Consider the following 25,187-nt stretch of genomic DNA (forward strand, 5'->3'; position numbering starts at 1 on the left):
AAAATTTCCATATCAATTTGGTTCTAGATTTGAGGTTTACTTTTTATGTTTTTCATGATTATACACCTGATTGTGTGTTTGCGCTTGATACCTCTCCAACTTGTAATTTTTGCTTTCTTACCAAAACCATGTAATTTCTGCTCATGGTGAATAGCAGCAAAGCAGCAAGGTTTTGAAATAGGGGAAGTTAACTGACCTTATGATAGACAAACGCAAGAAATTGATGCAGCAATTGGATGGCAAAAAATCGGAAACCACTTTTTGAAGCTTCCCATGGATATTATCAACACAAGTGAGCACAAAAAGATCTTGTACAACAACAATAACGATAGTGTTGTCTAGTTCAGGTAGAGCAAATTTGGTTGCATGAAACCTGAACGTGCTACAGCAGCTCTAACGCTGATGGCAGGAGGCCGACTGTCTGTCCAGCTCCAGCCTTAAAAAAACACCTGCTCATCAGGAGGAACTCATGATCCGAGTCCGACCCCTTTCATCCCTTTGATTTGCCTGCAGCATCTTCCTTCCTGTTTGTTCTGTGGTACAAATAATCTGATGGCCGTCTGATTCTGATCGTGTCGTGCCTATATTATCATCAGTGATGCTCCTTCTTGCTTCCTGTAAACAACAAGGATCCAATGCAATGGCAGTTGGTCATGGCGGTTTCAGTTTCAGAGAATTTCATTCCAGTTTGTGAATCAGAAGGTACCTCGCTTGAACCATGACCGCCGGCCAGCTCGCCGGATGTGCTGCTCGTGGTTCTGCAGGAACTCATCGATGCGCCGTGGCTGCGACAGCAGCGGCCCTGAGAAGTCCACCCTATCCACCTTCCCCTTGTACTTCTGAAAATGAAAAATTCAGAGAAGCAAAATTCAGCAAAAGAGACTATCAAAATTCAGAACACAACACTAAAAATGAAATGCTTGTGCGTAGTGAGACTGTGAGACCTTTCCGTTCTTGAGCTGCTTGGCGTCAAGCGTCTGCCTGAACCTGCTGTTGTAAGCTTCGGAGGCGCTGAAGGCGTCAGCAACCTGTGCCCACTGCTTGATTATCTCCTGCTTCTCCACCTCGTATGGTGCCGCGGTGGTGGCGGTGGCCGCCGCCGCCGACGTTCTCGCGGCGTCTCCGCCGACATTGTTGTTGGCGCCTGCCCCCTTGGAGCCGCTCCTCTTCGTCACCGCGGCCGCCGCCGTGGCGTCGGGCCGGGGCTTCTTTGCCCAGGCGAAGCCGGTGGACGCGGCGAGCTGCACGGGGCCGGAGAGCGGGAGGCGGTCCGCGACCCGGGGCGCCTCCTTGAAGCTGCTGGACACGGTCCTGGCGCACGGTGCCGCGTCGCCGCCGTCGGCGTCGGCGTCGCCGTGCCGCTTGCTGATCGCTGGCACGGGCTCCAGGTCGACGAACAGCCGCGACTCGCCGTCGTTCCTCGCCGCCGCCGCGCCGCCGCCGCCGGCCACAACAGGCGGCAGCGATTCCTCGGCGTGCACGTGGCTCTGGTTGGCGTCCTGCAGCTGCATGCTCTTGTGCCCCCTCGCCGGCCGCCTCGCCGCCTCGCCGGCGTGGCTCCGGGCGTTGCTCCTCCTCCTAGACTCTTCCCGGAACTTGGCGCCCATCTCCTTGTTGGGCGCGTACTTGGGCAGGCTCGCCGGGTCGCAGGCGTACGGCGCCGTGGCGAAGTACTCGGCGTCGAGGGCGGCGGCGGCGGTGCCGCGGCCGGCGGGGTCGAGGGAGAGGAGCGTGGCGAGGAGGCGGAACGCGTGGTCGGGCATGCAGCCGGCGAAGGCCTCCCGGAGGCGGCTCGGGTAGGGGTGCTGCGGCCGGAACACGGCGGCGTGGGCGAGGCCGGAGCGGCGCCAGAAGTCGTCGGGCGGCGAGCCGCAGAGCTTGAAGATCTTGTGGATCTGCTCGACCTCGGTGCGGCCCTGCAGGACGGGGCGGCGCGCGTGCATCTCGGCGAAGACGCAGCCGGCGCTCCAGAGGTCGACGGAGGGCTCGTACGCGGTGGCGCCCAGGAGGAGCTCCGGCGGGCGGTACCAGAGCGTGACGACGCGGGTGGTCAGCGGCGCCGCCGACGGCGCGAAGAGGTTGGCCAGGCCGAAGTCCGCCACCTTGAGCTCGCCACCGCTGCTCACCAGCAGGTTGGCGCACTTGATGTCCCGGTGCATCACCCCCCGCGCGTGGCAGTGCGCCAGCCCCTCCAGCAGCTGCCGCATGTAGCACTTGATCTGCACACATCAATTTGTCACCATCATATCGATCGCCATATGTGTGTGTGTGTGTGTGTGTGTGTGTGTGTGTTGCCGACAATGAGAGAAGCTAGTTAGTACCTGGGGCTCGGAGAAGGAGACGTCGGGGGAGGAGGTGAGGCCGGCGAGGTCGTGGTCGAGGTACTCGAAGACGAGGTAGATGGCGGAGGAGGAGCGGGAGGTGATGATGCCGTCGAGGCCGACGACGTTGGGGTGGCCGCGGAGGCGGCGGAGGATGAGGATCTCGCGCGCCATGAACCGCACGCTCTCGGGCTCCACGCTGTCGAACCGCACCTTCTTGAGCGCCACCAGGCGGCCGGTGGCGAGCTCCCGCGCCCGGAACACGCTGCTGTACGTGCCCTGCCCGACCTTCTCCAGCTTCTCGAAGCTCTCCGCGCGGAGCGGCACCCACCCCTGCACGGCCTCGGCGGCCACCGCGCTCAGCCACGACGGCCACCCGGCCGCCGCCTGCTCGCCCTGCACGCACCGCCGGATGTTGCCCAGCCGCGCCGTCGTCACCGCCGCCGCGGCGTTGGCATCGGCCTCCCTCCCGGACCGCCGCCGCTCGTCGTCCTCGTCGCCGGCGCCGTCGAACGCCTCCAGCCGCACCGGCCGGCTCCACAGCGACACCGCCGACGCCGACCCCCCCAGCTCCGCCGACGCCGACGCGCACCGGGACACGCTGTAGGAGTAGGACGCCGACGACACGTCGTACGACGGCGAGGACACCGCCCTGGGCCTCGACGCCGCGCACCCCATTGCCGCCGCCCGCGGCGGGCCGAGCACCCGCTTTCTCCTCCCTACAGCTCCACGAAGGCAAGGCAAGGCGGCGACCGACCCCGGAGGCACGGCAGGACGAGGCGGAGGAGCAAGAACACAGGGGAGGGGGTGCTCGCCTCCCTCTCTCTCCTCTGTTCTGGCTCCCCCGGGCGATCACCCTCCTCCCCTGCCTCCACAAGCAATGCGAGCAGCGGCTAAAGATAGCAAGGAAGGAGATGGCAGGCCATGGCCGATTTGCCGCAGCTGCCTTTAATTGGTGCTCAACCAGTCCTCCCCTTTCGCTTTAATTCCTGTGCTGGTCTTGAGCTGGGGAGCAAGTGCAATTCTCAATTCTCATGGGAAGGCCTCCTGCTGGCACCTAAAGCCTAAATATGAGAAGTGACCATGACCATGGTAGAGGATTAGAGATGGGTCTTGGGTTAAGTGCAACAGCTTCTCTATGTCAGAGAGCAAGGAAGAACAGGTGCACCTGATTAAATAAAGAAAAAAATGGCAGAAGTTTGTGATAGTGTTTTTGCATGGAGTTTCAGATGGTTTTGTTGTGGAATTGGTAGGGGGGGTTTGAGAGTAAAAAGATTTAAAAAAAAACATTGGACAAAAGAATACAGGTGTGTGGTTGCAGTGGTCAAAGAATACATTTGCTTTGGGGAGGGTACACGGGCAAAGGAATTGATGTGTGTGTGCAAGAACTAACAGGCAATGCAACGTGGTGTCCTGGTCTTGGGCGGGGAAATGTTCATGTGATAAAATTTAAGGCACTAGGGCAGTATGGGCATGCAGTACTAGCCGTTTGTATTTAAAATCCCCAGCCACCTGGTTCTCTCTCTGAACTTTTCTTTAGCTGCTAATACTTTTATTCAGATACTCATAGGTTTAGTGCTGTTTTGTGATGATGTGGTTGATGGAAAGATTAGCACATGAGCAAAGGTGGTTTTGTTTGGGAGGAGCATGACATCAAGTGGTTAGCGAAACAACTATAAACAAGATAAAAGGTGATGATCTAACACTTTGACTGTTTTTTTTCCCACTTTCCCTTTTCTCATTTCTGGAGAAAGGGATATATGCCGGTGCAACAATGGTGATAGTTGATGCCCCACCTCCACCAATCCATTATCATGAGGTTGAGAGGGATGGGTGTGTGGGAGAGGGAATGTTTGACTATTGTGGTTGTGGGCATTTGGTGAGAATTTTTGTGATAGGGACCATTGCTCGGCGCAAAGTTAATGTTAGATCTCAATTCGCTGCTGGAATTATGTTTCGTTCCGCTGCTTACCTTTATTTATTTCCTTGAATCATGAATGTATGCATCTGAGGCCGTGTTTAGATGAAACACAAAAAAAATCGATGGAATCTTGCTAATTTGAAGTACTAAATAAAGTTTATTTACAATTTTTTTCACAGATGGGTTGTAAATCGCGAGACGAATCTAATGATATTAATTAATCCATGATTAGCGGGAGGTTACTGTAGCATCACTGTTAAAAATCATGGATTAAGTAGGCTCATTAAATTCGTCTCGTGATTTACAGCCCATCTATGTAAAAAATTTTATAAATAGATTTCATTTAGTACTCCATACATGTGTCCAAACATTCGATGTGACAGTTTTTTTTACGGGTTGTAATCTAAACATGCCTGAATTTCGCAAGTACTGATTCTTAGTCGCGGTATAAGTATAACAATGTCAACACCTCCACAGAAAATGAAGAGGTCTGGGGAAATTTTTTTTTCTAAAATTTCTTGAACCAGTGTTTCAGTATTCAAAATGAGATCTGAAACTTTATGGGAAGCTCACGGTACTACACGAGGCAGTGTGCACGCTCAACTAGGTGTGAATTGTGATGAATGCATTGCAAGGACAGTGCTTGCACATTGCATGGTTGGTTAGCTAGCCAGGCAGTTCATCTTTAGGCCCCGTTTGGGAGGGCTTCACCGGCGGCTTCACGAGCGGCTTCAGGTGAAGCCCTCCCAAATGTTTGTTTCAGGATCGGCTTCACGTGTGAAGCCGGTTCTAAAGCTGTCGGCGGCTTACACAGTCAAGGTGAAGCCATGAAATCGTGGCTTCACGCGGCTTACACATCAATCTAACAAGTGAAGCTGTTTTACCAAACATTTTCCAAAACGGCTCCAACTCCACCAGAAAAGCCGCTCCATCTGAGGAGCCAGAGCCGGAGCTGTTTTTGGAAGAGCCGAAGCCCTGCCAAACAGGGCCTCATTCTTCTGTAGAAAAGGAATTTATTCGGCCTTGACTGCCATTTACCATCTTGTCCCTGCTCCATGCTTCCCAAAAAGGTACAAAGTAAATGGCTCCATTTGTCGCATATACATAGGGGCGTACTCTACATAGGACTAGACTGTGACTGATCCAAGCAAAATTTCTCACAGATAAAAAGAGAGGAAAAAAAGTTGAAGAAAAGAGACAGGGGAAACTCAGCAAGGAAAAAGTCCACTCATTGCAGCTAGTGGTTGGGCAATCCTTTTGAGGTCTCCTCTTTTGTGGTTTGTGTTATGTGCCTGCTGTTCTTACTCTAAGGCCTTCTCCAACAACTGTAGCTATGAGATAGCGGACGTGGAGGAGAGAGACACCGGCACAGTACCATCAGGTGCTTGGATCAGCGTGCCTGTGAGAGAGGAAATCATCGGAGATCGTGCGAGATAGCGCGGACAGAAGCGCTAGCGCCGCCTGTTCATCCATTAAAAAATGCTATAAGCTGGCTTCGAGCCGACCATTGGAGGCGGCCTAAGCACAATGGTTTTTTTAGCAGCGGGGCTAATGAACAGAGACTGACAGATGGACCTGGATAAGTTGCACCTGGTGGGGTCCAAGTGTCTGTCACTCTGTGTAAAGGAATTCCTGTAGCAGTGCTCTTTCTGCAATGTTGATCCATGGGCAATGGCATGGGGAGATAGGATCATAGGATGATCTTTTCTGCTTTGTGCCATGCTTTGGTGCTCACACATCTTGCATGCAACCTTTGACGCAAGATACGATCCATCATGTTGCTCCTCTTTTGCTTGCGGCAAATTGAGATCCCTATCGACATGCTGCAGTTTTAGACTTTAGTATATGCAACTCTTGTACTGAAGTACTGAACCATCCTTTGCCATGTCAAAACTTCAGAATTGCCCATGCATCATAATGTGAAAATTCAGAATGGGTCATTGATATTTGCTCCGTGCTTCTTGTGGGCCCAACAAGAAATTCAAAGCAAATGCAAACCTGAGAGATAAATTTCACAAATAAGCAAAAACAAAATGATCGTTCGAGAAATTTATGCAGAAACCGTTGGTCAGAACTGTAACAAGAAGACTATGGAGGCAGGGTAATATTTTCAGATGAATCCCCTCCCTGGTGCTTCCTGGTTGCATGCTGGTCCCTTTCTCAAGCAGTCTTTTCACTGATCAATCAAAGAAGAAAGAGTACTTATAACGCTTGATAGGGAAGAGACATGCTGACGCAACATGCCCTAGCACTCTTTTATGCCTCTTGCGTGGGCCCAACAGTGCACTAAGATCTTGCTTAAAATCCTTTGTTAGTCACAAACCGTGTGTGCACATGGATGCTGCAATCAGTGTAGTGCGGTGTAGCACAAGGATGGCAGCAAACGCAATGCGCCTGCTGCCGTGCCGTATTCAGTACAGGCGGTTGTGGCATTTGCAGGCTTTATACCATCACTCGCGCATTGTTCGTTGGAACCGTCTTCATCTCTCTGACAAGCTTCTCGAGAAACTCTGATTAACATTCTATAGCAACATGGCCAATTTAGCTGCAACACGAGAACCATTTGTGCACACAAGGTCGGAAAACCAAGCTAGCAGAATAGTGCAGTTAACTTCTTAAAACTTCGACACATTACTTAAATAGAAACAATGGCATCATTTGGAAACATGTGTTTAGCAAAAAGTAATGGAAAATGTTAGCGTTAGATATTGCATGTTTGGGATTCGGCCCTTGACGGGCGCGGCTAATTTACGGGCGACGGAACCGTGTACGATCGATTTTCCGACCGTTTGTTTGTTTTTTCTTTTTTTAGTATTTTTTTGTTTTCAGATAAAAAGTTTTTGGAAATATTTTTCAATGGAAAAAATTGAGTGCAGAGAAAAAAAGTTGATGAGAAAAATTTGAAAGATAAAATTTTAAAAAAAATAAAAAATTTTATTTTTTTTTAAAAAAAAGCTCGGGTAAAAATTTTTCATTCAAAACAAAGAAAAGCTTGAGATAAAAAAATTTACATCCAAAATCAAGAAAACCCCGGATGGAAAAAAATTTACAACAAAAAATTAAAAAAAGAAAAAAATGACCTACCTCACCCGAGCCGCAACATGGGAGGGCCTCGCCTGCTGGCGGCGCGCCTCCGCCATCGTGCGCCTCCCCTGCCGCGCGACGCCCGTCCCGCCACCGCGGCGCCATCCCAGGCCCGATGGATCCGGGAGGATAGGGGAAGAGAGAGGAAAAAGGAAGAGAAAGGAGAAAGGGAAGAGGAGAGAGAGGGGTGAGTCCGTGAGTGGAATCGACCGTAACTTATGAAACTTACGGTTAACTGCAAATTCAGCATTGGGGCCCTTGACCCAAATTCTCCGCAGGCGTTGAAAAGCTTGAGAAAAAGTGAGAAAAAGTGCAGAACTGAGATTAATTTCCCACTTTCCGAGCGAGTGAGAAACTGAAAACTGAAACATGATGGACCAACCAAGTCGTCTCCTTGTCTGGTTATCAATGTGGAAACAGTAATAAAAATAGCTCAAATGCTACTTGTAGTAGAAAAGGTCACAATAATAAATAATTTGACTAATCAAAAGAGGAATAAGAAATGAAACATGCCTCAACGATTATGATGTAGTTGAACAAACTTCATGGCCTGGTCCATTTTCAAAAAACTCCTCTACTTCTTAGTAAAAACAAACAAGGTTCCAATGACCTCAAACAAACTGACATGTTTGGTATGAAAGTACTAAGAATAATCACTTGACATCATAAGTAATACAACTAATTAATCCTGATGCCTATCGAACATGTGATTATTTTAACATGAGATCACATTGGCATGTCAGCTTCATCAACAATCAGGTAAAAATAATGAAAACTGGAATGCCAACAAACTAGTAGAAAGGCTAATTCTCCAGGTGCATTTGTTTCAGGGCTTAGAGTTCATTTTCAAAGAGTTATGCAAGATGTTTTGATCCAATGCAGGTTCTGGAGCCCAAATTAGTGCTGAGAAGCATGTACAATTATGACTTGACTACTTTTTCACCTACTAGTTCCTCAATTTCTCTGCAACTCGTCAGGAAAGAAATCACGGTTTCTGAACTCTGACCAATCTCACCAGTTAAAACACCTAAACAAGGCTAAAACTCTTCAAGCTACATGCAATGACGCATTGTTAGCTGGTGGACATCTTGGCCTTCTACAGCGTCTTGTAGTCCTCCCCCACCTGGTCATGCCTAGTGCATCGGCATCCAAGTCAGCTGGGGCAAGTGGTGGTGACACCGGCGGTGGGCTGACCTCAGCAGCTTCCTCCACCTCCATGGACACAGCCACACTTCTTGCCCGGCGCCTTCCCCTCGGCTGCTGCCCATTCCGGCCTCCTCGCTTTGTTGGTGTCACTAGCTTTGGCCTCCCGAGGGCACAAAGATCCTCTGACACCTCATGCTTCGGCAATGAGGCGAGGCATGGCAGGATGTCCCTCTGAAAGTCTTTCCTCTGACGGCGTCCTCGCCCTTTGCCTCTCTGAGGTTTTGGGATCAGCATTGAAGCTGCAGAGCAATGCCCATTGTCGCGGATATCCTCCTGGCTGGCTCGTGGTGTTGAATGGTACTCGTTGCTTTTGGTTTCTTGCAGCTTCAGTGTCAAAGCCTCAAAGTCATCATCGCTGTCCTCGTCAAACATTGTATTCTCTTTGGATGTTGCTAGGTCAGCGAACCAACGCAAAGTGTCAGGTTCAGGAGAAGTTGGCTGAATGACAACATTACAAATTGCTACCAGATTCTCTGCTGCAGTTATAGCAAGAGAATCCCTTGAAGGATCATCGGGTTCATGAGGAACAAGTTCACCTGATTCTGCTACCAGATTTTCTGCTGCGGTTATAGCAAGAGAATCCCTTGAAGGATCATCAGGTTCATGAGGAACAAGTTCACCTGATTCACAAGAATCCATCTCTGCATCATCCATGATCGGCAATGGTTCATTCAGGTCAATAAGGTTCCTAGTATCTATGTCAGCTTCCTTCCTCTGGGGTTGCATTTCCATGTCAGGTTCACACTTAATCGATGGTCCAATGTTTAGGTCGTACTGAAGAGTGGGTGAACACCAAGAATCCTTTTCAGCGCCAACACTGATGGGAAAGGCGGGGACTCTTGTGGAAGGTTTACTTTCCGAATATAATGTGGGACTGGGCAATATCTGAGAATTGCCATTCGTATAACCTGATGGGACTTCTGAATTCATCAGGCTTACCGGTTTCTTACTGAGACAAGAGATATCAGCCACTGATTTCTCACTTCCCTGTTCCCAAGTGAAAGCAGTATCTACTGGAGCGTCATTCAGATCTATATCCTTCAGGTTGTGGTGGAGTGGAGGGAACTTTTGATGTTGTGCCTCTTCATGAATCTTCAATGAATGATGATATGGCGTATTTGGAGTAGAATCCATCGAGATACCACTGGAGGGAGCATGCTTAGCAATGGATGTTTCAGCAGCACCATAGCTTGCGATGTTGCTTTGCCATGGAGGATTCAGTGCGTGATTGAAGCTAGGCGGTGCAAAGTTCAAGTGATTGAAGGTGCTAGCACTAGGCGGGTAATGCCCCATTGAAGAACCAGTACAATTTTGTTTGGACCATGCCATGCTAGCATTGGAATCTGAAAAAAAAAAGAATAGTAAAATACATTAGCACACACTGATAGTTAGTGATTTAAACACGATGCTATAAAACTTACAGCAAAAAAGGGTGTACAAATATTACCATCCTTCCTCTGTCGAAATGAATTGCAATGCCTTGTATCATTGTTTGCACCAAAGAACCTAGAGAAAGATATTTTACCAACACATTTTTCTTTCAATTTTCCTTCCAAGCTGAGGAGGTTCAGATTCACTCCCTGTGATGCATAATGCTGGTTCTGAGAAGCAGATGTTCCCACACCAGAAAAATCTGTTATTTTCATCCTAGATGATTCTTCAACTGGTTTATTCAGTATATACGCAGCTGAGCTGTGATGTGCCTGCATATCAGTGATCCAAGAACCCTCACTATTTTCAATGTTGAGATTGACATTTCCATTCAGAATAGAACCATTAACCAATGGCAAACTTTTTGAAGGCCTCACTTCCAGGATCTCTACGTCGTCGTCGTTGTCAGCATAAACATCTGCAGGAAGCTGAAGGTCCAACATTTTATTTTGAGACCTAACATTGTTATGCCTCGAAGGAGCTCCACTCACACTATACTGTGAACTACTTCCGTTAATCAAATCTATGGATGATTGCTTATGATCGTGTCCAGAAATAGGAGTCACAGATTGGCACGCTCGTTTAACATCCCCAAGTAGTACCTGCGATGCAGAGGACCTTGGCTGCAATGCATCTGCATATCTAGGACAACCATTGAACTCTTCTCTTTGGAATTGGGTTATTAAATCCTTCTGAATTTGGTAAAGACGGTGAAGTTCGTACACCTATATAAAGATCAGATGTCAAAGGAAATGAGACATTTTTAATACTACATACCAGGAAAAAAAACAATACCAACGCTAAAAGGAATGCCTTGTTCTGTACATGTCAACAACAACATGGCTTCATTTCATCAAAACATACCTGTTTCCGGAATGTAGCTTCATGTACAAGAATTGTTCGCTTTAACATTTCCTTGTCATAATGTACAGATCCATCCGAAGATTTTATTGTGAACTTGTCACTAAGATGCACACTCGGTCTATTCTCCTTGAAGTATGGCAGTGCATTGCCATTAGAGTTTACACTAGAATCTGCCATGTCAAAGCATCCTGGAATATAGATCTTGCCCTCAACTTTTGCTCCCATTCCTGACAAAGTGTTGACAAAGGAATTTTAGAATATCCAGATATCATCCACATTTAACATACTGCATATTGAACCTAAACTGCATTGCCTCAGTATTCTATTTACTCAGAAACACAGAAAGTTACTAAAGTCCTTTTGTTCACTAATCATTATAACTCATGAGCTAATAAAAAAAACTATACTCTACATCTTAAAAAAGAATTGTCCATAGTAACAGATTAAACTTGTAGCAGATAAAAATATTACCCATGTAGCAGCCTTTCTCCAAATGTTTTCTAGCCTAGATGGCATTGGTCTATAAAGATCGGACGCACTAACATGCCATCTTTTATCAACATCAGGAACAAGTAAACAAAGCAAGTAAGCAACAGTAGGCTTTATCTACCCATGACAATTACTTCAGGCATAATCACAAACACCATATGTACCTCGATCAGTGGGTGGGACCTAAATAACCAACCAAACAAAACAGCTTTCATTGGAACATCAACAGGTACACCTATACTCTATAGTCTACACTGAATTTGCTATGTTTAGACCCTGGTTGTCATCTGCAACAATCGATCATGATCCTTTATAGCTCCTTACTAAATAGCTGACATAAAAGATCAACCACAATACGAACAATGAATATCAAATCATTAGTTTGCTTCAAACCCCAGATATTGGGGGGGGGGGGGATATCATCAAACATAGTAAACAAACCAGAAAAAAATTAGTTTTTGTCGGGCAAAAGCAGGAAACAACCACACAAAAGTTAAATTGTATCTAAGTGAGAGCAGATGTTTGAGTTTGTTAGCAAACTTAGCATTGTTATTTTTGCTAGAACAAATTACATAACTGGAATGCATAAAGATAATTACACAAGAAGCCAAGAACAGAAACAAGCATCATGGTTTGGAGACAAGTGTAAGATATATAACTTACAAAATGGTCAAATATGAAACAGTGCTGAATAAAAGAATCTGCAGACCAAGTCTCTTTAGTTCAGCTATTTCATCCAGCTATTCCTTTTGCAGCACCGGAAATGCACCTGGAAGTGACCTGAAAATTGACACTAACAGCACATAATCAGTCATATAAACTGAGAAAGTAGGGCCCCCAATTTTGTTTTCTGCAAACTCTTGACCATGAGCGACATCACAGTTTTTAATGACACACCTCAAGTGGAGATCAAATTGCAATTAGAGTTAAACTAGAAATCCGGAACTAACTGAGAATGAGATTTGTTGAGGAAAAGAATCTAACTGCCACCGGTCTTATCCATTGAAGAAAATCCAGGATTAACTAGCTACCCCAAAGTGAACGAAATTGCAGTGAAGCCCTCGAACCACATCACAGAAACTTAGTAATTCTGATCAACAAGTAAAAAAAGTATCTTCTACGAAGGAAAGCAGAAGGTAGACAAGCATTAGTTCAGAAAACCAAGAAGGATATCTCCCACTACTCACCAAGTTCTCCGATGCAAAACGACGGTGGGTGAGAGACTCTGTATGTATAACTCCCAAGAAACTGAGCTATGAATGCCAGCTTATTCAGTTCATCTCTATCATGAATGAGCAGAGGAAAATTCCAGGTTGCCTCACCAAGAAGAGACCTGTAATTTGTCATTTGCAGCACGTCAGGGCATGGGGAGAAAAAAAAATGAGAAGGGAAATAAATGTAAGCAACAAGAAAATTGAAGGCAAGATCACAAACCGCAGGAAATAGTGGAGACAGAAGGATCTCAAACATTAAATTGCTCAAAAAAATAGAGCTTCCCGAAACAATTATTGAAATCGCAAAATCAGAAGCAAACTGCAAGAATAATCAAACCAAAACCACGAAAAACCGCCTGTTTTCTGCCATTGTCCAACCAAAAGTCATAAACAAAACAGGAAACGAAAAGGAGAGAAATTCTTTCCGCATAGGTGAAATCATGGCAAAACAACGCATGGAAAGCGGGGGGAGAACATCCAAGAACAAGCCATCCGAGACCCGACCTCCTCCGCCAAAACAATGGCGACCAGACCAGAACAGAAGAAAGCAGCCAAGAACAGGAGATGATTCTTCGGCTTACCCTGTCACGGGGAGACGAAGCCCACCGGCCGCCTGGGAACCGCCATGATCCAACGAAATATTCCTTCTTTCCCCACTTCCTCAAACAAGGAGACGAGGCCAACCAAACAAACAGCAACACCAATAAACAAGTACTAGTTTATCGCCATCCGCATGGACAGAGATACAATGCAATCCTTGGTCACTAGGCCATGGACGGGAAAACCAGATGCAGGCCAGGGAGGGGGAGACTAGCTTGGAAGGCAGATGAAGATGAGGGGGATCTTCTCCTCTCTCACGGTCTCACCCCTCTGGAGAAGAAGAGGAGAAAAAAATGAGCTTCTCGAAGAACAGAAGTTTGTCAACTTCTGGTATTCTCTGCCGGCTCCTCTTGTATTGTTCTCACTCTACCAAGGTTTGGTGGTGGATAGGAGAATGCATTGATTTTCTTCCTCATCACTTTGCATTGGGTTTTGGGTGGAAAAGCCATAAATTAGGGGCTTCTGCCTTTCCCATTCCTCTCTTCCTTTTTTCAGTCTTTTGGACAATCAGACCTGGGAGATTCTCTGGCGCTTCTCTCTTTCTCTCTCTAGAGTACTACCTTTCTCTCTCCTGCCGCCTCTGGATTGGAGTGTAAAGAAAGGAAAGGCAGGAAGATCATAAATGTAGAACCGCTGCTACATCCACACGACCACAAATCTTGTCCCTAGCTGACAGGTGACAAATGTAGAAAGGAAAGAAAGGAAAGGCAGGAAGTTCTTTGGCTGAAAATTTTTGGATGTCACGTCAATGTTTAATCAGATATCGGGAGGGTTTTTCGAACACTAATTAAAAAACTAATTTCAGAACTCACTTGGAATGACGCGGTCAAAGGCCTCAAAAGATTCGTCTCGTAGTTTCCAAGTGAGTTCTGAAATTAGTTTTTTAATTAGTGTCCGAAAAGTCCTCCCGACATCCGGTCAAAGTGCTGATTTGACATCCAAAAATTTTTAGACGGGGAACTAAACGCGCCCTTATCAGATCATTTGCAATACTTGGATTTAGTATTGCAGGGTACATTGGTACCAACTCATGTTTAGCTAAAATCTTTTTTACCACATTCTGTTTCACATGATGTGGGTAAAGTATTTTTTTTTCTGCATTGAAACGGGTTTATTTTTTTCTTTTTCTCCAAATAGATTTTGGGGACTGCTGAGTTTCGTTTATCAAAGAGAGAAGGAACCATCATGCTTTTGTTCCTCACTCGCGTACTCCACTTGAAATGGCATATGACCCATGTGCCATCCCCAAAATTAGCTCTGAAACTGTTCTTTTAACAGAGAGCCCGTTTAGTTCCTAAACCCAAAAATTTTTGGGTGTCACGTCGATCTTTGACCGGATGTCGGGAGGGCTTTTCCAACACTAATTAAAAAACTAATTTCAGAAGTCACTTGGAAACCGCGAGACGAATGTTTTGAGGCCTTTGATCGCATCATTAGCACATGTGGGTTACTGTAGCACTTATGGCTAATCATACCCTAATTAGACTCAAAACATTCGTCTCGTCGTGTACATCCAAACTGTATAATTAGTTTTGTTATTTAATTACATTTAGTGCTTCATACATGTGTTCAAAGGGGAGGTGAAAATTTTTGGTGAAAATTTTTGGAAACTAAACGGCCCCGATTCTCTGGATTTGTGATGTTTCTGTTGATGCTACAGGAGCTGCATCACTGATGCATCTAACCACCAGCACTGCCCCCTGATGCTGCTAAATACTCGTAGCAACTTGCCATGTTCCTGTGGGCAACATCAAATCTGCCAATGAAGCATTGGTTCAAGGCTTGCAGGAATGTGATAACTCTGAACGGCAGGCAGCAGAGTGGTCAGAGCAACGGCCAGTCGGGTTGGGAGGAAAGGTGCGCCAGCGAGTCTCCGACTCTCCGCTCCGGTCACAGCCCCACAGTACACAGAGGCCTTCCATTGGGATTCGGGCAGAAGATTCTTGTTCCAATTCTTGGACAAAGTTGACTACTCGAGGCTTTAAAATTTGCAGCGTTTGAACAAATAAAATATATTACTCGTATATATAGAAAAGAAAAGAAAGTAGTAGGAGTAGTAGTTAAAATGAGTCTATCCAACCTTACCTCCAAATCTTTTTGGTGTGTGTGTGTTTCTTTGACAAATTCAATTGTTGGAAGCATACAAATACACTATCATTTTTTAATGGACGGCGTGGTTTTAGATGACGCGGCGTCCATGTAGGTGACTGCATTGATGTAAAAATAACGCGGCGGGGGTTGAACGGATCCCACAGTTTTTTATTAGGAGGAAGCAACACGGTTTCACCTGGCCGCGGAAAAACTCCCCGAACCGTGGCCCATACCCGAGAGGACAAGTCTTACGGCGAGCACAGCGAGGAGGATTTTTTTTCCACGAGAAAGTTCGTCCCGACTGGAAATCAAACCAGCGACCTCGAGTGGGAGTGCCATCGGGCTGGGCTAGCCAGTTGGCCGCCCAACCTTAGGCTGACTGCATTGATGTAACAATTTAACATCCAAATCGGCACTGATAAGTTGGAAAACTCAGGAAGAGATTTTCAGAAAACTCAGATCTAAAGAAATCTCCTGATCCATGATGCAACATTACACGTTACAATGCAAACCACGGTCAAACGGGTTGCATTAGATTTTTTTTCCCTTGATGGTTAGCCAAAACCATAGTTCTCAGTGACGAGCGTATTTTTTTTGGAAGTTTGAGAACTTAGGAGTATTTACTTTATATTTTTGCAGTTTTAATGACATTCATAACCAGCTCTAACCATAATTCAAACTGTTCAGATGGACTTAATCGGTTAGGATGGAGCTGCTGCTGGAGCGCCAGCCAAGCTAGCCCAGCCACCGCCAGGCAGCACCAGCTAAACCAGCGCCAGGCAGCGCCAGCCAAACCAGGCTGGACATGGCTGCCGAACGGCTGGGCTACTCAGCCCAACCAAACCATCCAAGCCAGCTCAGCCATCGCCAGCCAAACCAGCGCCAGGCAGCGCCAGCCAAACCAGACTATACATGGCTGTCGAACGGCTGGGCTGCTCCGCTCAGCCAAACCAGCCTAGCCACAACCTCTTCCCACCAGCCGAACAAGGCCAATAACATGCTAATTATTCAAAACCAAATAATGAAAAAGGCCTTTGTTCTTTCGGTTATTTTCCCACCAGTCGAACAAGGCCAATAACATGCTAATTATCCAAAATCAAATAATGAAAAAAGCCTTTGTTCTTTCAGTTATTTTAAAAGAATACCGAGCGGGCCCATGAGCATGAGCTCGAAAGGAGCTTCATTTTACAGCACATCGAGCTGTACCAATCCAACTATGATTAAGGTGCGTCCCCGGCCGATGTGCCTTCTTGGGGGTTGTTTCTGTTGCGGCTCTCTTCAAAGCCTCTGGGCGATGGGGCTTCCTTTGGTCTTGGAGTTGCAGTCGTTTTTGTCGGAAGCTGGTGCTCTGGATGGCGGCGGCGGAAGACGTCGGCGACGGCGACGAAGCTGGACATGTGCAAAAGTTTCCCAGGGCGTTGTTGTATTTTCTCTTTTCTGTAGGGGCTTTTGTGCAAAATGTATAGGACAGCTGTCCTTCTGTATCCTTCTAGATGGTGCCCGTATCTGTACTGTATCCGTCTATGTATTCCTTACATAAATGCAGGCAGCTTGTTTTATCAAAAACAAAGGCTTACCGTAAGCACAGCCGGTTTTCTTTTTCTGATGGGAAAGCACAACCGGCTTTCACAGTGTCACGTGATGGATGGCTACTTGTTTATGGTTGAATTGGCATCTCTGAATCTCTGATCTGTGCCTTCGCTTGCAGAAGATGGAGGAGGAGAGAACGAAAAGGACGGTCTCTGAGATCTGCCAGGGGCATTTCCGCCATTTCTTTACGCCGACCAAGCCCTCCACAGATCTCCCACCCCCCCCCCCACCCCACCCCCCAAAAAAAAGATCCTCTGCGCCCAGGGGAGCCGTATTGCTGTCCGAAGTCCGATCCGTGCTGCATGCTCGCATGAAATTTTGGCTACACGTATTTTCAAAAAAAAGGCCGTGTTTGGTTGTGTGTGCAAAAAATTTCGCGAAAACTTTTCGCCAATTTAATCATTAATTAGAGGTATTAAATGATTTGACCACTAATTATAGTTATTAAACAAAGTCTAATTACAAAATCACATCTGCAACCATGATTACTGCACCAGTACTGTATCTAATTATGGATTAATTAGGCTCATTAAATTCAGTTCACAAAGTTACATCTATATGTAAAAAGTTTTTTGCGAAATTTTTTAAGCGTAAACCAAACACGTCCAAAGAAATTTTAGGCTGTGTTTAGTTTCAAACTTCAAAATTCCAAAATTTTTGTAAATTGCTTGTATGGTGTATTAAATGTAGTTGGAAAAAAATCGCATTACACAAATGGACTGTAAATCGCGAGACGAATCTAATGATTTGTAAACATACTCTAATGATGGATTAATTAGACTAATTAGATTTGTCTCGTGGTTTACAAATGAGTTCTGTAATTAGTTTTGTGATTAGTTTATGTTTAGTACTTCAAATATGAAAAGATTCACTTTCAAAATTCAAAAAAAGGAAAACTAAACACGGCCTTAGCTACACTCTGCATGGAAGACCGGACACAAAACAATGTCGTTTTGCGCATTGGCACGGTAGTACTTTGAATTTACCATGTAGAGCAAACTATATTTACTATATATACAAATATGTATACTGTTCATGAAATGTAGAAAAAGTGCTAAGACTACAGATTTACCCTTTTTGAGATAAATATATTTTTTTGAAAAATTTGAGATAAATATACGCAATAACACATTTGGATTCATGCTGAATTTTTCTAATGTAAAAGCGTATTCCAATATATGAACTTTTTTTAAGCTACCTCTTTCGTATTTTTTTCAGAATGGATTTCTTTTTTGAACAGAAATCAGAATGGATTTCTCGTGAACAGAAGCTTGGGACCGTGTGGACCTGGTGAACTGACTATTGGAGTCCCCAGAATTCCAATAGATAACTTAAGATATCCAGGTTAGGCGGCACATACCCTGATACCAGGCTCAAAGATGCCTTCCAAAAGTAATGATCGGACCAGAAGTTTGCAAAAGGAACATCGTGTTGCACGAGTAACATAAACAACACCGAAACCAAAATAGTGCTTCTGAATACGCATGGCACCGAGCCAACAAATCACAGACACCAAGAGAACGGCGAAATGCAGCTGCTTTGATTTCTTTCAAAAACACATTTCCAGGTCATCTGTTCAAACTTCATTTGGAAAAAACTGTACCCTCTGTCCCTCTCATTCATGCACATGTTAGAAATACGATGCGTGTAAAATCTTTGGTTCCAGCAACAGGCAAGCAGCCCATACCTGGATCATCTTCCAGCTTAATCCTTTGATGTCACAATGGAAAGGCAAAATTTGCTTTACTGAACCGTCTTCTCACTTATATTCCATGCATTTGAGAAATCCCTATTCTACTTCCTTGGATCAAATGATGGCACAGGTGCAGATGCTGAGAAATGCCAACAATCTGACCAACCAATCACTCTACTGCCAGTATTTTGACGGTCCTTAACGTCACCAACTTTCGTCAGAGTGGCAGATTAACAAAGCAAAGCTGATGGAACAAAGCAAGAAAAACACTAGAGATATAAATGCTCAACTTTCGTCAGAGTGGCAGATTAACAAAGCAAAGCTGATGGAACAAAGCAAGAAAAACACTAGAGATATAAATGCTCAAGCAGAGTGATCACCTGATGCCTGATGGCAACCTAGAGCTCTAATAGGCCTTCAGGGACCAAACCAATCGTATGTGCAGCAAATAATTAAGTTTGGCTCTAAAGATGCGCATAAAGAATCATCAGCCTTACATTCTTACTCATATTTCCACTAATATTCTGCAATCTTGTTGCAAATTGCAGGGCACGTCAACCAACCAAAATACAGTATATAAGGTGAACATAACAGGGGTGACAAAACGCACCTGTCTATCAATCGACTCCAAGCCTCCAACCGCAAAGGTTATATACATGACCCTAAGGCAAAATCTGAACTCAGAAGATCCACAGAAATAAAACTAGCACATTCATCTTGCCAAGCACTATCCTAAGTTTTAATATAGGATCTGCAGCAAATGAAAGCAGTTGTTAGAAATGCAAAATATGTTAGCACCTAGCTAAGATTATAGGCCTTAAATCCAACAGTTATGTGATATAGCCTGGACACGTGGCCCAACATTTTATTTCAAAAGCAATTATGCAAAACCAGCAACCAGTGGCAGAAGCAAATAAAAATTCAAAACATAAACTTTCATAACTCATAGATTCAGAGGATCCCAAGCAAAAGGAAAGAATCCTACCAGTGCTTTAGGATTTTAGATGTGGTTACTTAATGACAGCAGAAACAGTGATGGCATAACATCATAAGAATAGAATGGATCGCAGGAAGGAAGCATTCAGAAACAACCTTCTGTGCTTGCAATTGTTTTGTGCAAGGAGGCAAGGATCTCCGTATAAAAATACTACAGTATGCGTTGGTAAGCTACAGGTTTGTTTGCATCGCGATAAGTAAAGGTTGTCGCAAGAAACTTCATTATACAGAAAGGACACAATATGAAGGAGGACCCTCACCCTCAGTGCAAAGAAAAGGACAATTTGGATGCAGGCATGCTATTTCCTGTTGCATAAAACATGAAAAATTGATGGCAGCCTCAAATTCGAAAACAGTTTGGCCCACTGATGAGTGGAAACAATGTAGTTTCTCTTTTGTTCTGCAAAAAGCTGACCAGACTACCCTGGAAATAAATTGAGCTATATATTCGTAGCACTGAGCCAACAAATCACAAGCACCAAGAGAACAGTGAAATACAGTGTGTTTGATTTCACTCAAAACACATTTCCAGGTGCCTCTACTCAAACTCCATTTGAAATAATCTGTACCATTTCAGTCATGCAATGTTACAAAGATGATACATGTAAAAGCTTGGAGCCACCAACAGGCAAACACCAAACTTCCAACATAAGCACTTCGCTGTCACATTGGAACGGCAAAATTGCTTTGCCGAACCTGAACCTCCTATCTTCTCACCTTTACTCTATGCATTTTGAGAAGAGTCTAATTCTAAATCTTCTATATGGATCAAATGATGGCACAAGTACAGATACTGAGAAATGCCAAGAATCCAACCAGCCAATCACTCTATTGTCGGTATTTTGATAGTCCTTACTGACATCAACTTTTGTCAGTTGTCACGGTGATTAACAGAGCTGATGGCAAAAGTGCTGACGCTATGAAATGGTTGAATCATCTCTGGGCATCTAGTCCATCATGGAAACTACAGTACCATGCCACAGCATCTTCTTTACTGCAGGCAGTGCCATAATTTCATTTCTTGGTTGCAGGCAGTGCCATAGTTTCACTGAAGCTGATGCCTTCCTTTCTTCAGATTACGCAGCCTGCAGTGCAAACCATGTGTGGAGCATTCCATATTTGTAGTATAACCACGGGCATGCCCTTGGAAGATAAACTCATTGCACAAGCAGTTCATGGACTGCTGGAACGCAACCAGCATGCTTAACATGTGAACTCAGCCTATCGACCATCTCGGATATCTGGTCAGACTCCGGGTGCTTTCTGTCCCCAACTGTGAACTCGTGGAATGCCTCATCGAGCTCTATCCAGCTTGAGCCTGCTGTTTTCTGAGACCCTGTTCCTTTCATCTGCACCCTCGCCTTTGCCATGTCGCTCCACTGCCCAGCCTCTGCGTAGATGTTCGACAGGACAGCGTAGTTCCCTGCATTCGATGGTTGCAGCTTGCTCAGCTCGTTCACTGCCAGTTCTGCATACTCCACGTTTTTATGTAGTCTGCACGCACTGAGAAGGGACCCCCATATGACCTCATTGGGCTCCCATGGCATGCTTTTGATCATGTCAACCGCCTCTTCAATCAGCCCTCCACGTCCAAGAAGGTCAACCATACAACCATAATGTTCTATCTGAGGCCTGATGCCATAATCTGTCTCCATGTTGGTAAAGTACCGCCGCCCTTCTTCCACAAGCCCCATGTGCGTGCAAGCACTGAGAACATTGATCAGGGTCACAGCATCAGGGCGAAACCCTTGCTGCTTCATTTGAGAAAAGAGGTCCAGTGCCTTCTCACCATCCCCATGCATTGCAAACCCTCCAATTATAGTGTTCCATGACACCGAATCCTTTTCTACTATCTCAGTGTCAAATATGTAGTCAGCTCGGTTGACGCATCCACACTTGCAGAACATGTCCATCAGGGCATTGCATACAAGGGTTGATCTCCCCAGCTTCCTCTGCCGCACGTGCCGGTGAATCCTCTTCCCAAGGGCAAGGGAGCCAGACTCCGCACATGCAGCCAGGATACTCACAACAGCAGCTACATCAAGCTCCACAGCAGCCTCCTTCATCTGAGTAAACAACCTACCCGCCTCCTCAACGAGCCCCTTCTGTGCACACGCTGACACCATTATAGTCCACGTCACCAAGTTCTTGGTCGGCATCTTATCGAAGATCACCCGTGCCATCTCCATGTCGCCCTTCTTGCAATAGGCTGACACAACCGTGGACCACGACACCACATTCCTCTCTGGCATGTGCTGGAACAGCTCGAAGGCCTCCTCCGCCTCCCCGGCCTTGGCGTACGTGTCCAGAATGGTGTTCCAGCTCACCGTGTCCTTCTCAGGCATCTCGTCAAACATCCTCCTCGCGCCAGCTACCTCCCCTTGCCGCACCATCGCGGCCATGACCGTGTTCCAGGACACGACGTCCCGCGCCGGCATCTCGTCGAACACCTTCCGGGCGTCTGCAGCCGCGCCGTTCTTGGAGTAGGCGTCGATCAGCGCGTTCCCGACGAAGGTGTCCTCGACGGACCCGAGCTTGACGATGTGCGAGTGCGCGGCGCGGACGGGCGCGGCGCCCGCGGCGGCGAGCGCCTTGATGAGGAAGGAGTAGGTGAAGGTGTCCCGCTGCCGCGACGGCACGGCCGCGAACGCGGCGAGCGCGGCGCCCGGGAGGGCGTTGAGCGCGTAGGCGCGGAGGAGCGTGTTGGCGAGCAAGGTGGTGCTGGCGGCGTACGGGGGCGCCGCGGCGGCGGCGACGGAGAAGACGCGGCGGCAGGCGGGGACCCGGCGGAGGAGCGCGTAGGAGGCGATGAGCCTGGACGCGGCGCGCGGGTCCCGGTGGAGCCCCTGCTTGAGGAGCTGCGCGTGGAGCTCCTGCACGTGGCGGAGGCGCGGGAGGCCGTGCGGGAGCGAGGCCAGGTGCTCCTCCACGAGCCGGCGGTGCGACGGCGCGCCGCCCCACCGCGGCGCCGGGCGCAGCGCTGGGGACGCGGCGGCCGCGGACATCTAAGCTCGGTGCGGCGGCGTATGTAGCGCCGCCGTCGTGGGTGGCCGCCGGAGAGAACGGGTGTGCTTCGCGGCCGGCGAGGGGACTCGGGAGGGACGGGAGGGAGGGAGCTGCTCAGCTCGCGGGCAGGGGATGTGGTCTGGCTCGCTGACATGTGGGGCGGACCAAAACCTTGTGTCATGGGGATGAAACGGGCCGGGCCGGGTGAAGTGACGGGCAAATATAGGAAAATTTTTATTTCTTTTTTATTTTAGCATTTTGCAAAAATTATATGTCTAAACAAAAAAAATGCAAATCTATACGTCCACTGCGGTTTGAAACGGCGGTAATGATACTGTAGCAATTTAGGCGTGTCATGAGAGTGTCATGGACATTAAATTTACTAACATGTACCAATAATACGAGGAGAAAAAAAGGAGAGTGTCATGAAATGTGAGAGGAGTGCCATCACCATGACACTCCACTGACACAGTTTTTAAGATTCCAGTCTAGATAACTGTGTCGATGACACTCCCACTGAGACTGACCTTGCCGCCGAATGAAACGGGGTAGGAGCACTGTAGCGATTTTCGTCAGGTGCGTAGCAAGTTACGGTACGTTCAACCGGCAGCAATTCTCTTATCAAGATAGCATAGTTTCCAAAAATTATAACTATTTCATATGAATTTAGATAGAGATAAAACTTATACAAAAATTATTGATCTTGATGAGATCTACAACTTTGTGGCTCAAACTTTTTTCATTTGGAATCATCTTAGTACTCAAATAATCGACACAATATTTAGATCTAAAAAAATCAGAATTTTGTTGATTATTTGAGCACTAAGATGATTCCAAATGAAAAAAGTTTGAACCTATTTTCATATAAATTTTATCTCTATCCGAGTTCATATAAAATAGTTATAATTTTTTAAAACTCTGGGTAAGAGAATTACCGCCTATTGGATGGGCGGTAACTCGCTATAGTTCGGAGGCATATCCGGTGCAATCACCGAACTGGTGAAAGCACCGTGAAAGCAAACTAAAAAGGTCTTCAAAAAATTCTGAAAAAATCATGAATGTACATCTCGGTCTACCCCATCTACATATAAAATTTCATGATCAAATTCATCTTACTCTAACAGTTACAAAAAAGACAAATTTGGACTGCATTCGAACGTTAATGATTGTCAGAAAATTTGTCTTTTTTGTAACTGCAAGTGTAAGATGAATTTGATCGTGGAAATTTATATGTAGATGGGGTAGACCGAGATGTACATTCATGATTTTTTTCAGAATTTTTTGAAGACCTTTTTAGTTTGCTTTCACGGTGCTTTCACCAGTTCGGTGATTGCACCGGATATGCCTCCCTTAGTTCTCCAACCGCGTCTCAATCGGCACACCTGCAATTGTTCCTTATTTTTCTCGACGAACACCTGTGCTTGTTCTTGATATGCATTTATTGCTGTTGTGTCCCTGGATGAGTGAGTAGGATTTGTCATCTTTGAAAACTCAGTGTCTGCAGTGCCCCAAACCTTTTCTCTACCTGCTAATCTCGGATTCACAGCGGGAAGGTATTCGCCAATGCTGATGGTGACCTGGGGTGTTCTCCTGGTGTTTGCAAGGCATCCCGAAAAGTCGTATGGGGATTGTTGTGGGGAGATAAGCACCACAATAGTTGGGCACCCAATCAGCCAATAAATTTTGACGCTACATTTCTGTACTCACTGCAGATTTCTTCAGAAAAAAAACATGTTCCCTGAATGTTTGGGCAATTCAGTCACACATACAAATACCTCGTACAATATAGATTTGTTTCTCATGCTACGAGTCCGTACTAAACGTTAATAAATTAACATACGCTAATCGCCAGCAATCACTCTTCATCATCCTCGTTGCTGCTGTTGTGGAGGTTCAGAGGTTGTGTGGGTAGTAGAAGGAATCATGCTTCATGTCACTATCCCACCTAAGGGAATCACCACCGCCACCTTTGTCGGGCGCCACCATCTCCCTCCTGATCAGCATCCCACGCGTCGTAGTAGTAGTAGTCTCATCACTATCAACAATCCATGGTAGGTCTTCATTGACAGCAGCGGCGACAATGGTATCGTCTTCATCGCTGGCAGCCTCCAACAGATCTTGTAGGCTGTAATGGTAGTGATAGCAGTGGCGGACGCAACCTAGAAAATTAGGAAGGGCTTGTCCACCTCATCCTCCCTCTTTCACTTCTTCTCCTTCCCCCTCATAGCAGCAGAAAATAAGGGAGGCCTTGTCCACGTCATCCTCCCTCTTTCACTTCTTCTCCTTCCTCCTCTCTCTTTACTTTTTTTCTCTCCTTGGTTCATGTCATAAATTTGCTAGGGGGCTTAGGGGGGATTCATGGGCATTAGGCCGATAGGGAGGTTGGACCCCCCCCCACCCACCTTTAGATCTGCCCATGACTGACAGTAGCCATCGACACCATCACCATCCATGTAGTAATTTCCATCACCTCCACCATCATCATCATCGATGCCATTGCCCACATAACCGCCAGAGTCCCTCCTCCTCCTCCCACAGTCCCACACGATGCCAAGATCTTCAAACTCTGATCGATAGTAGCCATCGACACCATCATCATCCATGTAGTAGTTTCCATCACCTCCACCATCATCATCACCGCCATTGCCCACGTAACCGCCGCCCTCCTCCTCCTCCTCCTC

At 46.4% G+C, this 25,187-nt stretch overlaps 3 protein-coding genes across 5 annotated transcripts; all 3 read right to left on the minus strand.

Annotated features, from left to right (window-relative positions):
* Nucleotides 1–232: 232 nt before the first annotated feature.
* Nucleotides 233–3,569, minus strand: LOC120699886 (probable serine/threonine-protein kinase At1g54610). The gene is made up of 4 exons (XM_039983996.1): nt 2,322–3,569; nt 945–2,219; nt 707–839; nt 233–615 (listed from the first exon to the last, which is right to left on the minus strand). Exons 1-4 carry the CDS (start codon nt 2,997–2,999, stop codon nt 593–595), a joined length of 2,109 nt encoding a protein of 702 aa, XP_039839930.1. The 5' UTR covers nt 3,000–3,569; the 3' UTR covers nt 233–592.
* A 4,446-nt stretch (nt 3,570–8,015) lies between these two features.
* LOC120699885 lies at nt 8,016–13,696 on the minus strand. 3 transcript variants are annotated; one of them, XM_039983994.1, is made up of 7 exons: nt 13,112–13,696; nt 12,504–12,649; nt 11,980–12,096; nt 10,828–11,054; nt 10,566–10,688; nt 9,980–10,391; nt 8,016–9,875 (listed from the first exon to the last, which is right to left on the minus strand). In XM_039983994.1, the coding sequence occupies exons 4-7, from the start codon at nt 11,050–11,052 to the stop codon at nt 8,374–8,376; spliced, it is 2,262 nt and encodes a 753-aa protein (XP_039839928.1). In that variant the 5' UTR covers nt 11,053–11,054; nt 11,980–12,096; nt 12,504–12,649; nt 13,112–13,696; the 3' UTR covers nt 8,016–8,373. The 3 variants fall into 3 exon arrangements, with proteins under 3 accessions (XP_039839928.1, XP_039839926.1, XP_039839927.1); XM_039983992.1 differs by having other exon boundaries at nt 9,980–10,688; XM_039983993.1 differs by having other exon boundaries at nt 9,980–10,688; nt 11,980–12,109.
* A 6,288-nt stretch (nt 13,697–19,984) lies between these two features.
* On the minus strand, nt 19,985–22,640 carry LOC120699888 (pentatricopeptide repeat-containing protein At3g29230-like). Its single transcript, XM_039983999.1, has one exon. It carries the CDS (start codon nt 22,503–22,505, stop codon nt 20,658–20,660), a length of 1,848 nt encoding a protein of 615 aa, XP_039839933.1. The 5' UTR covers nt 22,506–22,640; the 3' UTR covers nt 19,985–20,657.
* Nucleotides 22,641–25,187: the final 2,547 nt, after the last annotated feature.

The sequence above is a fragment of the Panicum virgatum genome, chromosome 3K, assembly GCF_016808335.1.
Source record: "Panicum virgatum strain AP13 chromosome 3K, P.virgatum_v5, whole genome shotgun sequence".
NCBI classification, from domain to species: Eukaryota; Viridiplantae; Streptophyta; class Magnoliopsida; order Poales; family Poaceae; genus Panicum; species Panicum virgatum.